General features: G+C 46.2%; 1 protein-coding gene across 1 annotated transcript in view; it reads left to right on the top strand.

The window, feature by feature from the left end:
* Window positions 1–12,653, top strand: part of LOC115105266 (serine/threonine-protein kinase 10-like) — a 41,744-nt gene that overhangs the window by 25,771 nt on the left and 3,320 nt on the right. Inside the window, exons 8-18 of the mRNA XM_029627069.2 lie at window positions 1,370–1,510; window positions 4,608–5,276; window positions 7,632–7,762; window positions 8,617–8,740; window positions 9,698–9,877; window positions 9,960–10,052; window positions 10,175–10,304; window positions 10,865–10,989; window positions 11,160–11,348; window positions 11,630–11,755; window positions 12,044–12,157. Coding sequence (XP_029482929.2) covers window positions 1,370–1,510; window positions 4,608–5,276; window positions 7,632–7,762; window positions 8,617–8,740; window positions 9,698–9,877; window positions 9,960–10,052; window positions 10,175–10,304; window positions 10,865–10,989; window positions 11,160–11,348; window positions 11,630–11,755; window positions 12,044–12,157 — 2,022 coding nt within the window. The remainder of the gene's footprint in view (window positions 1–1,369; window positions 1,511–4,607; window positions 5,277–7,631; window positions 7,763–8,616; window positions 8,741–9,697; window positions 9,878–9,959; window positions 10,053–10,174; window positions 10,305–10,864; window positions 10,990–11,159; window positions 11,349–11,629; window positions 11,756–12,043; window positions 12,158–12,653) is intronic.

Raw genomic sequence — 12,653 nt, 5'->3', positions numbered from 1 at the left:
ATCAGAGGGAGCTGTTAAGCCGGGCTGAGCAATGGCTGGATCAGACATGGCTTGGAACTAATGCTGGTCTGTTTGCTTTCTTCACCCAGTGAACATTTTGCTTGGTGTAGCAGTGGTGGTCCAGGCTCAGTTTTCATAGTAAACCTGTTGAAGCTGGAGGGGCAGAGGAAAGTCTCAGAATAGGAGTGCTGATCTAGGATCAGCTTTGCCTTTTTTTCATTATGAATGTACATTACATAGACAAGGGAACTGATCCTAGATCAGCACTCCTACTCCACGATGCTTTATGAATACTAGCCCTGAGTTGTGAAGCTCCTTTGTGAGACAGAGCATGGGGAGAGGGTCTCATGGGGTCCCAGAGAGGTGCTGCGGTGTGATATGTGTTGAATCAACAGAATTACCACTACCTGCCATAAAGATTCACCGTTTAGTTGAGCCGGAAACAAAACCAGTGTTTTATTTTTTAAATAACGGTTATAGAGATAGCTACCATGTATACCCAGGAAGTGTTGATGCGACGTTTCAAAGAGCGTCCGAATGAGTTCTGTTGGACTTCCAGTGAGCCAAGTCCATAAGTCTTAGTGAGGTGTTTCAAATGCTTCTCCCTGCTTTCCTTGATACCCCAGACATTTACATTACATTTAAGTCATTTAGCAGACGCTCTTATCCAGAGCGACTTACAAATTGGAAGTATGGAGAGGCATACCAGACACTGCGTTGTGGTGTTCAAGTGTAGCACGTTGACTGGGTGTTTTTCCTCTCCTGTGTGATAGCTGGCACTCTGCTCTCCCCGAGTCATTGTTGACTTGATGCATTTTCTGTCATTGGAGAAGTTTAAAGCTATCGCTAATGCTATCCACACGGATGGAGGCAGCCCAGAGGGCCCCTTTCTGCCTCAGCCACACTCCTGTCACTTGCCTACCTGCCTGTGCCAGCTGGGCCAATTAAATTAGCCATTGTTCAAATCACCTAAATAATAGATGCTTGCTCTTTTATTTTCGCTGCACTTACATTTTCACAGCCTTGTCTGTGGCTGTCAAATTATCCCCTCTCAAGCCTGCTCCTATTATTACGCTAATTAAATCATTCTTATTTAATTTTTTTGCCCTGTCTTATCTAGGAACTTGGTATTATAAGTACATGAGGATTTGGGGTCGTCTTCATTATTTCATCAGGGTGAGCTCATACCCTGGCCTCATTGATGGTTGCTACTGTTTAGAAACGGCCATGGGTAGATACAGGTGGCAGATTAAGTTTCACTCTCCTGTGAAAGTACCTTTTCCCCCTGTTTGCTTTCTAGGCCCCTGTCAATCAAGTGTTGTTCTATGGATGTAACATGGTTGTCCTGACGACCTCCCTGTCCCCCCAGCACCCCTTTGTTTGCTCTGTGAAGACCAACAGACCCTTGCGAGAGCTGGTTGCTGAGGCGAAGGCTGAAGTCATGGAGGAAATCGAGGACAATCGAGAGGAAGGAGAGGAGGAGGACACCACTGAGCTCTCAGTCCCAGTGGTAAGACTGTTTTACTGCTCTCACTCTCTCCTGTCTCTCTCCTTTCCTGCATTCCTTTTATCCTCCTCTCTCTTACGATGAACTTTCACATCTGTTCTTCGCAGTGGCGTTTTCTTATTGTTTCCTGAAGTTCTCGTTTCACGTAGGCCTCAAAGTAGTTTGGTTTATACATCCAAGACATTCTGTTTAGCAGTCATGTTGTATGTGACATTAAGGGAGGATATTGTGATATGTACATAGCTGAATCAAAGTACAGTACTCTCCTTTTGGAATTTTCTATTTTCTTTTGATAGTTTCTGCTAGCGTGCCCCACACCCCAGAATCTGCAGCTTCCTGTTCACCTGTGTGTGTGTGTGTGTGTGGTCTAGGCTAGGGTTTCCCAAACTTGGTCCTGGCCCCCCCCCCCCCCACCCTGGCTACATGTTTTGGTTTTGCCCTAGCACTCACTACACAGCTGATTCAAATAATCAAAGTTTGATGATGAGTTGGTTATTTGAATCAGCTGTGTTGTGCTAGGGGGAAAAAAACCACAACGGGCGCCCCCAGGACGGAGTTTGGGAAAACCTGGTGTTGACTCAGCAAGGGCAGCGCTCTCTAAAGAGTGGGGGTGTTTCTGTGGTGTTCGGATCGCACACTGAGATGGGGGAGGAGGACATACACACACTTCTCACTGAGAGGAAAGAACACACACACTAGAGCACATTCTGCACACACTGATAGTCACACACTCCCTGGGCGACCTCAAACTCCAGCTGCCGTGGTCATTATGTCCCCGATGAGGACTCCATATGGTCTTTCTACTATTCAAACACAGATTGAGCCTAATCCTGGACTAATGGAGAATCTCCATTTTTGAAAATGGGTTTGAATTCAGGATTTGGCGAAATCTGCGTCCGGGAAACCGGCCCTAAAACATCTACTAATCAAACGCTTCCAGTTAACCGTTTCATTCAGATTGAGCCTAATGGGTTTACTGTATATGAGTGTGTGGGTGGACTGGATTAGAAAGCGAGGGAAAATTAGAGGGCACTAAATCACTGGTGCTCAAACAAAGGAACAGAATTTGGAACACTTGCTTTCACACACCCAGTTACCCACCGTTAAAAATGGATGCTGTTTGTTGTCCTGTACACTGGCACACGTATCGCGTTACCACCTCTTGGGGGATTTCATTATTTAAAGTTTGACATGTTTTCTTTTCCACAGACATAACCTTTTAAGTAAACATATACACTTGCCTTTAAACTGTATGTTTTCCCAATCAAACAGTACTGAAGCTGGACATTAGATTGGATTGTTTCTAGGTGAAAATGAGTCATTCATAACTGTTATGTGATATGGACCTGAGGTGATTTTGGATGGACCGTAGCGGTCTTCATTATTGCTACCCTTAGAGCATCAGTAGTCAGCGGTCTGTCTTGTCCTCTTGCATTCTAGCTGCTGCTGACCCGCAGTCAAGAGATCAGCATGTTTCATTCCTCCTCATGACAGAACCCCCCCCCCGCACACAAACGCCCGCGCACACACTCCAAACTGCTTTCTTATCACAGAACCCCCCCCCCCCCCCAAGAGGGAAATCAAGGCCTGAGAGTGCAGCTTTCAGGAATTCTTAGTCGTCGTTCACCACACACACACACACACACACAAGGTACAGTATGATCAAAAAGGGTTGTTTTGAGACATTTGTAAAGTTGAATACATTAATATGTAAAATCGTGTTTCAGAGTGTAGACACTACAAGATGTTGTCTGTATCATGTACGGTCAGAGGTGGCACCACAGGTCCCAGAGTGGTCGTGCCATATTTTTCTTCCTGATGGTTACCAGCTGGTAAAACTCTAGAACCTAGTTGTAGCAGGGACCTTAAGAGTTGCCCTATTGTCTGGAGCAAGAAAACTGAGCAGTCAGGCAAGTTGAGCCTGCTCTAAAGTTGCCCAGGTGATAAAATGAAAAGCACAAAAATGTAAGGAATTTCAGCAAGCCTAAAACTGATCTTTCTGGATCATCCCCATTGTTTAAGTGAAAGACGGACAATTAATGGCAGCCGGGCTAGTTGAGCCTGATTTGTTGTTTCATTAGGAAGAGCCAGTTTCCCCTGGCCAAATGGGACAGGGCAGGGCACATAGGTGTAGGCCACAGTTGATCAGAGTGATACAGTGTGTCAGATCGCTACTGTTTAGGTGTAGGCTGCCACAACATTTCTGTCAAGTGTTTTTGCTTGTGTCGGGGGTGAGTTATTTTCCTGTTCGCTAAAATAATACTGGCGTGAAGTGGAGAGTGCGCACTGCTTTCTATAGTCGTGCACATGCCAGACCCGCAATTTCCGTAAATCCGATTTGGTCGACACACCCTGCAGCACTCTGGTGAGAAAGACATTGGCTACAAATTGTGTGCGAGTTGACGAATTATGAGGCAAGGCCATCTATAAAAAGAAACAGTAAGCCTACTTTGTCCCTGTTTTCAACGCTTTTGTGTCATTTTGTATTAAACCAAATCTAAAGTGGTGGAGTTCTGCCCCCACCTAATTGAAAAGTACTGGGGGAGAATGCCTGCTCGCCACCCGTTTTGCTGGCGGCCCTAAAACACACAGAGCGTTGCAGCGGGTGTATTTGGCGGAGAGGTTATAAACGGTTGTCTCGGGGCCTGGAGAGCAGCCAGCCAGTTCTCTCCGACTGTGTCTTTTAGAGTTCTTTCGAAAAGGCTGGCCCCGGTCGTAAAGGTGGCTGATGACCATTGTTAGCTTAACGCTCCGAGACCGCTCTCTGCACGTGAGAGTCACGGGGCGTCAACAGGATCTGCACCTGTTGTTATTAGTGTGTTATCACTGATTACATACTTTATCTCCGGTGCGCAGAAGAGGTAAGTTGTATAGGTAGGAGTTTAGAAAGGAACATCTGCGTTGCTACAGACAGTACCTCTAAAGGTCAACACTGCAATATGAAAGCCAAGAGAATGGCGAAGTCCATTTCATTTGGTTCGTATTAGTGGGATTACTTTCAACATAGATGGTGCTTCTGGGGAAAAGGTGCGGAAAAAGGCACCCGTGTTGAAATGCTTTGTCACTGCCACACATAACCATGTTCCTCTCCTCTCCCCAGCCTCCAGGCAAGGACCCGTCTCAAACCAGTCAAACCAGTCTACAAGGGGACAGTGCCCCAGACACACTCACCAAAACTCCCGTCGGGGCCGAGGCCAAACCCCCCGTGAGACCTTCCCGCACGAGGGATGGCCAGCCGATCGACCGACAGCTCCCTGATGAGGGCATCAGCATTGTGGACTCTGACAAGCCCGAGAGCGAGGCCTCTGGCAAGGTCTTCTCCAGCTCCGACTCGGGCATCGAGGATGGGAAGAGCACCTCGGATGAGGGCAAGCCTGTGGACACCCCTCTGCCAGAGAACCAGGCCCTGCTGGCACAGCCCGAGATGGTACCAAAAATACCCCAAAGCCAGTTGGAGGTGAAGGGAGAAAGCGCCAGCATGGCCAGTGGGGTGGTTCCCGTGATTGGGGAAAAAGGGCCCCCTACCCCAGACCCCACATCTTTGATCGGGCTGAACGGCAGCACGAAGAGAGGGCCTTCGAAAAGGGAGAGGGTCGCCATAGGGGCTAACATGGACAACCCGATGGCCCACCACAACGCCAATGGCATGATCTCCAAGAGGTACTCTGACGCGGGCAGCGTGTCTGCTTCTGAGAGCATGGACATCAGCCTCAACCTGTCAGGAGACATGTCAGTCAACAAGGACGATGGATCCCTCTGCCCCAGGGTGGTGAGTAACACTATGTTTAATGTCACATTTCCAATGATTTATCCTTGTGTTTTACCAAAAAACCTCAGACTTTTGTAGTTCCATGGCCTAGCTCCAGTGACTTTCTGGGCCATGGTCTCAGCAGACCTGCTCTGGCTTGGGGCCAAGGCAAGACCACTGGGATATGTTGGGCAACATTTTACATGACAATGGCTAGCTGTGAGGCCTCCTGAGTGGCGCAGCTGTCTAAGCCACTGCGTCACTACAGACCAGGGTTCGATCCCAGGCTGTGTCGCAGCCGGCCACAACTGGGAGACCTATGAAGCGGTGCACAATTAGCCCAGTGTCATCCGGGCAGGTGCATGTTCATTATTTGTTTATGGTCCATTGAACAAGCATGGGAAGCATTGTTTAAACCCTTTTACAATGACGATCTGTGAAGTTATTTGGATTTTTACGAGTTTATATATAATGTATAATGTTTGACTAAAACGTGATCATTTCAAACCTTGCTTACATTTGAACATGATCACGTCTCCATTATGCTTGTGGATACATTTCTTAAATTAAAATCACTTGGAGATTGATTTCCTGGTGTTTTTATGCTCTTATGTCCAATAAAAAAATTTTTTTCTTTTGTTCAGAAAACTTTGGGGGCCAAATAAAACCACCCGCGGGCTGTCAGTCGGGGAACCCTGTCCTAGGGTGTGAGCTCACAACAAAGAACAGCTCGTCTTAAACTACCCCGAACCTGCATTCATACATGCACTTGTCAATGAGTCAAACTCCACTGAAATAAGCTGCTACGTTCAAAGTGTTATGGCAAAAAGCATCATTTGTAGCAGAAGAGGCTCTGAGATGGAATCAGACTGATGTTCTCTGGAAAATGGACACATCCCATCCTTTAATAACGAGTCTGTTTGCACTAATGCAATTCCATTTCCCATCCATTATGACCAATGGCTCTTTGTTTTGAGCTCTATTCAGTATTGTGGATGTCATTTCTATACAGCCATTGTTGCTCGGGGAGCTTCTGGTTGTTTATGGACTGGCCGTCACTGGACAGCTATTCATTGGACTTGTGTTCCATTTGTGATATGTATTTTTCCAGAACCGATTATTCAGCAGTTCATTTTCCGCCGGGCTAGATAAATGGGACATCTATGTTTGACCCAGTAACAGTGTGAGCCTATGAGAGATAGGCATGTCAGGAAAACCAGGGGTTTATGAATGGCGCTGTATGAGAGAACACGGATCAAGGGAGGGAGGCTAGAGCCAGACGCGAGGCTAGGCCCCATCTGAGCTGTTTCTGCAGTACATACACCTGTCACCCTCGGAGCACACTGGATGTGTGCTCAACTTGGTCACATATATTATGCACCGATGTCATCACTCTCGCTCGCTCGCTCGCACGCACACACACACACCATTGCACACAGTGTCTCTGTCAAAGGTTTAGAAGAATGGCTACAGCAGGACATGTTTACTTACAGTACCTTCCCTGGTGAGTGACGTACAGGGAACGGTGTTTGTTCTGCTGGCCCCTTCCGTTTTCACTTTTCATCAATAGGATGATCATTATTTCCACGAAAAAGCCCTTAAAGTAGCCATGTCACCCAGGGTTGTGCTACTTTTCCTGGGCAGAGACTGGTGTGGTTCTGGACCAGTGACCTAGTAAGAACCAGTGTTGAGTCTCTCTGTTTCTGTACTGGGGGATGAGAGCTCTGTTGTCATAGAGAATCCAACTTCCTGCTTGGCACTCCCTCCCTGTACGACAGAGCAGGGTAATTATAGAGGACCGGCCCAGCAGGATAACCCTGTCTTAGGGACCATACACACACACGCACCAAATGTTGATCTGCAGTTCGTTCGGCGTAGCGTGTTTTAGGGACCACCCGCTGTAGAGTTGGTTTGCAAATGACTGCCTGCACCCTGTTTTTAGAATTGCTAAGTGCTCTCAGCAGGTAAACGCCGACGGTATGTCCATGCCTTTCCACTACTGCTCTTTCCTGTCAACTGACAGGCAGACTATGTACAGTGCTCTCCATACATCACCACCTCCTTTAAAGACACACTAGTGTGTTGTCGTCATGTATCATGCCAAGGAGACTGAACACCCTGACTTGTTTTATATATAATATATAATATATATATATATCTCTCTCTCTCTCTCTCTCTCTCTCTCTCTCTCTCTCTCTCTCTCTCTCTCTCTCTCTCTCTCTCTCATATATATATATAAAAACAAGAATTTCTTTTTATTTTATTTTATGTCCTAATGGTAAAAATAACACTACTGCAGTCACTCAATCGTGGTACTGTATTGTGACACTAAACACACACACACTGTGCCCCCTAATAACTCCCTGCCTCCTCCAGGACTCTCGTTTCTCCAGTAAGACGTTGAAGCGCACCAGGAAGTTTGTCATTGACGGCTTGGAGGTCAGCGTGACCACATCCAAGATCATCGGCGATGATGAGAAGAAAGATGAAGAGATGAGGTTTCTCAGGCAAGTCACACTGCTTCCTTGAAAACCCTTTTTCTCCCTGAATCAAGGTCAGGAAAAGGGGCCCGGTCTACTCCTCTCTGTATAAAACAGGATCTTTGGTATACTGAGAGTTGTTGAGTGCTTGGGGTGGTGTTCAGATGTCCTATTTTGTCCATCCTGGTCTGGTCTTTGACCTTTGAGATCATGTGAGTCAAGTGTGAACAACATAGCATGGAACATACTATTTTTGTGAGTGAAAAGGAAGGATTGGGATAAGTTCCTAACAGTGATAAGATTTTCAGTATACCAGTAAACAATGTATACCAGTCACTGGTTTTGATATGGACCAAATATTTCACTATTTTGCATGAACATGTACGAGTCCCTAAACTGCCCCAATTTGACAACAAATAATTGAAACTTTGGTAGAGGATTCTGAAACGTCATGAGTTAAAGATCCGGAGCCAAGTGTGCCGTCATTGCCATCTAGTGGTGATCATTTGACACCACACTGTTGGTTCAGGCAGTGTCAGAGACTGGTGATGACTCGCACACTTACTACCTGGTAGTCAGATTCCTCTAAGCTCTATGTTCTCATTGTGATGGAGGGAGCAAGGCTTTCTCACGAAGTCTCCTCTTATCTCCATTTCGAGAATATATTCCCCAGTCTGTCTTCTGATACGAGAGGCCAATTTGTCTCGTGGTGCTTAGAATTGATTCAGTGTACATTGTTTTGACTATTTATTTGATCTTTTGATGTGGAATTATTTGCCTCCCAACTGTTTTTACTCCAATTCAATGTCATCTCCCTCAGATTGTCAAAAAGTCTGTCAAGGTCAAGAGCGTAAGAGTATTTGAACTGTGTGTGTGTGCAGGCGTCAGGAGCTCCGGGATCTGCGACTGCTGCAGAAGGAGGAGCACCGTGCCCAAGCGTTACTGAACACAAAGCTGGACGCTCAGAGGGAGCAGATGCAGCGACGCTTCGACCAGGAGATGAACGTAGGTCTAGACACACCCACTGACACTATAGTCTTGGATACCCACGGCTGTTTATTAACATTTTTCTTCCTCCCATGTTTGGGGTCACAAGAATTTTCAGATATGAAAATGGCGTCGTGGACAAAGAAAAAAGAGTTTGGGGAAACCCTGGCCTAAACTCTTGTAGCCTGAATTTAACTGATGCGTCTTGCTGACAATGGGGCCCTTTTTGTAGAAAGAAAAGTTGGGACAACTGAAAAGGAGCTGAGATTTTAAACATATGAGAATGGTTGAATTAGCTATATTAAGAGACTCACGGATCGGCTCTTGGAACAATTCTATGCTGGTGGGTCGGGTTGTGTAGAAAAATACTGATATCGGGTGGGGTTCGTAATTGATGTGGCCGGCGCGGGGCTGGTGTGTACTGAGAGGCCTTGACATACCAATTGTCTCTATTTAAAAAAATAATAATAATTTTGCATCTACTCCCACTAATGTGTAAAATATCAGAATTTCTCCAATCCACACCAACACCATAACATCTGTCTTCCATTGTTTATGGAAGGACAGAACCCCTGAATTAACTCTAACACCCACACTCGTGTCATATCAACATCCCTTTAGATAGCTGTCTAAGGGAATCCCTTTTCCACAACCCTCCCCTCGCCAAAAGAAACACGCGTTACATCGGTCTATGAACAAATAGGGGATATCCTCTGGTGGGAGGACAGGCTCATTGGCATGGAATAAATGGAACGGAGTCAAACACATGAAATATATGAACCACGTTTTGACTCCATTCCAATGAGCCCGTCCTCCTATAGCTCCTTCCACCAGCCTCCTGTCTATCCTTTTTGACATTTTCTAAACCTTCCCAGCTTTGTCCCCTCCAGGATCATGGCTACTTATGATATAAATATGGTGAACAGGTTTATTTCTTGGCGACCATGTTTAATTCCTTCTTTCTGCTCCTCCCAGGCGAAGAAGAAGTTCTACGACACGGAGCTGGAGAGCCTGGAGAAGCACCAGAAGCAGACCATCGAGAAGATGGAGACGGACCACGCCATTAAGCTCAGGGACGAGACCAAACGCATCCGCTCCGAACAGGACCGCGACTACAACAAGTTCCAGGATCAGATGAAGCGCAACAAAAAAGAGGTGAGGGAGTGCGTGTGGACGGTGAGCATAAAAATGAAAGGAGTGTTTATTAAGTCCATACGTCTTACAATCATCTTTCCAGGTGAAGAACGAGATTGAGAAGCTCCCCAGAAAGTCCCGGAAAGACAGCATGAAACAGAGCATGAACACCTTTACACAGATGAAACAAGCGGAGGTAAACACAAGCGGCTTTCTTTATCGCTCCACCACTGGCCTCTAAATCCACTTGACATGCTAACGGTAGCTAGCTATAATCACATATTAAAGTCGCGTCACTGACTGTTTCCTGTGGTTTAGGAGCAGAACTTCCTGTCGGCCCAGAAGAACCACCTGGACACAACGCTGAAGAGGATAATTTCGGAGAACAAGAGGGAGATCTCTGAGACAGAGAGGCAGTGTCTCAACAAGAAGCAGAACCTTGTCAGAGGTACAAGCATCAGTCACACTGGATGGCTGGGTGCCATCAACACTGTTGTTAGAATGAGAGTAGCTGCTCCTTTGGGAAGGGGTCTAGTTACTCCCTGAGATCTGTTAAAGGGATGGTTTGAGATTTTGGCAGTTTCCACTTACCCAGAGAGATGAACTCTGTGCAGTTTGAAGGATGCACATTGAAGGTAGTATCTGGAGCCATTGCTAACTTCCGTTAGCGCAATGACTGGAAGTCTACATGAGGCAGCTAGCAATGTCTCCAGAAACAACCTTTAACTTCCTTCAAACTGCACACTGAGGACAACATTTTTTATCCATGAGTTCATCGGACTCTGGGCAAGTAGAAAAAAAGGGCTTCATTGCCTAAATCTCGAACTGTCCCTGTAAAGTACACCTTTGATCTCTGTTTAAGCCCTCAACATTTAACAAATGCTTACTTAGTGTTTATCTTTCACCTCAGATATATTTTTATCTCTGACTTGAGAGAATCTTTCTCTTCTTCCAACTGCTTTCCAAACCATTTTCATTCACTGGCTGTCTCCACTTTTTGTTCCTCAGACAGGGAAGCTACTATCTGGGACCTAGATGAGAAGAACCTTCATGAGAAGCACCAGTTACTGAAACAGCAGCTAAAAGACCAGTACTTCCTCCAACGGCACCAGCTGCTCAAGAAGCATGAGAAGGTATAGCAACCCTATCTGTGTGGCTGGGAAAGGAACCTCCTGCAGTTATCGGGGTTAAACCTTGTTATGCCCAGCTAATATCCTCAAACAACCCCTTACCTTTGCGTAGTGTGTGTGCGTGCGCACTTATCTGTGTGTGTCCGCATCCTCACACATGACTGTCTCCCTAGGAACAAGAGCAGATGCAGTGCTACAACCAGAGGATGATTGAGCTGCTGAAGGCCCGGCAGCAGCAGGAGAAGGGTCGCCTGCCCAAGATCCAGCGCAGCGAGGGCAAGACCCGCATGGTCATGTTCAAGAAGAGCCTCCGCATCAACTCCACGGGCAGCACGTCGGAGGACCGCGAGAAGATCAAACAGGTACCAGACAACTACAGAACGGCCTAGTGGGGGGAGGCGGAGTAAATCAAACATGTAGTAGTGTAGCTATGTGGGATGGAGGGTAGAGAAGGCCAAATAGATGAGCGCTGACGTCTCTTCAAGCGGTCAGAAAACACGTGCAAGTGTTGGCTAGAAAATAGTAATATCATACTCGTGTCACAGAACTGTATCAGGCCTAAGTGGTGTAAATGAATCCCTCATCCCCATCTCTCTCCCTCTCGTGTGTGTGCGTGTGTGTGTGTGTGTGCGCTCCTCCCCAGTTTGCCCAGCAGGAGGACAAGCGTCAGAAGGCTGAGCGGCTGCACCAGCAGCAGAAGCATGAGCACCAGATGAGGGACATGGTGGGCCAGTGTGAGGGCAACGTCAGGGAGCTCCAGCAGCTACAGGTGACCACAGTACACAACTCTCTCTGAATAATGTCCATCTATATATCTTTATCTTAATTGAACCTGGGTGTCAAACCCCTTACACATCAATTTTGTCCTGAGTAAACCCGCCAGCCTGAGAGCCATGAGAACTTATCTGCATTAGAATGCCTGCATGTATGTGGCATAATGTACAATAACAGGAAGATCCACAAATTCAGTAGGTTTGTAAAAGTAGGGAAATAAGTTCCACAGGTGCTCCATGAAAAGTGTTATGTAATGACTGACTGTATTGTGGTGTGAGAGCAGAATGAGAAGTGCCACCTACTCATTGAGAACGAGACTCAGAGGCTCAAGTCTCTGGATGAGCAGCACAACCACCATCTCAAGGAGTGGAGGGAGCAGCTCAAGCCTAGGAAGAAGGTATGCGGTCACACCGTTGACATTGAAAAGTTAACATTGGGTGTCATTTTCACTAGGTCTCAAAGCACTTTACGTTGATGTCCATTACTGTTGTTGCGATTATTGTTAAGACAAGATTTAAAGTCCTACTCCAGTAATTCTTTTCACCTTATTTGTCACTTGATTTACTTAACAAATGGTATAGCTCAATAAGTGGGCCAGGTATGCCATGGCACAACTCCTTGAATGGCCTTCCTCTTGACATTTGCAGTTGTCAAAAAAAAAAAACGTTTTTTTCTCCAAACATATTTCTATACCGCAACATCAATTTTGGGATTTATGAATTAGTTATATACACACACTAGGGATGTAACGCATTGGTCACGATTTCAAACGTTTAATATACGACTGCATCGTTCCACGGACCCCAAACCAATTCAATTGTAGCATGTATTGGTCCGAAAATTGATTCAAATGTTACAAATTGCAGAATCACTTTTTTTTTGTTGCTCATATT

The sequence above is a fragment of the Oncorhynchus nerka genome, linkage group LG22, assembly GCF_034236695.1.
Source record: "Oncorhynchus nerka isolate Pitt River linkage group LG22, Oner_Uvic_2.0, whole genome shotgun sequence".
NCBI lineage: Eukaryota > Metazoa > Chordata > Actinopteri > Salmoniformes > Salmonidae > Oncorhynchus > Oncorhynchus nerka.
This window is presented reverse-complemented; position numbering and strand designations above follow the sequence as displayed.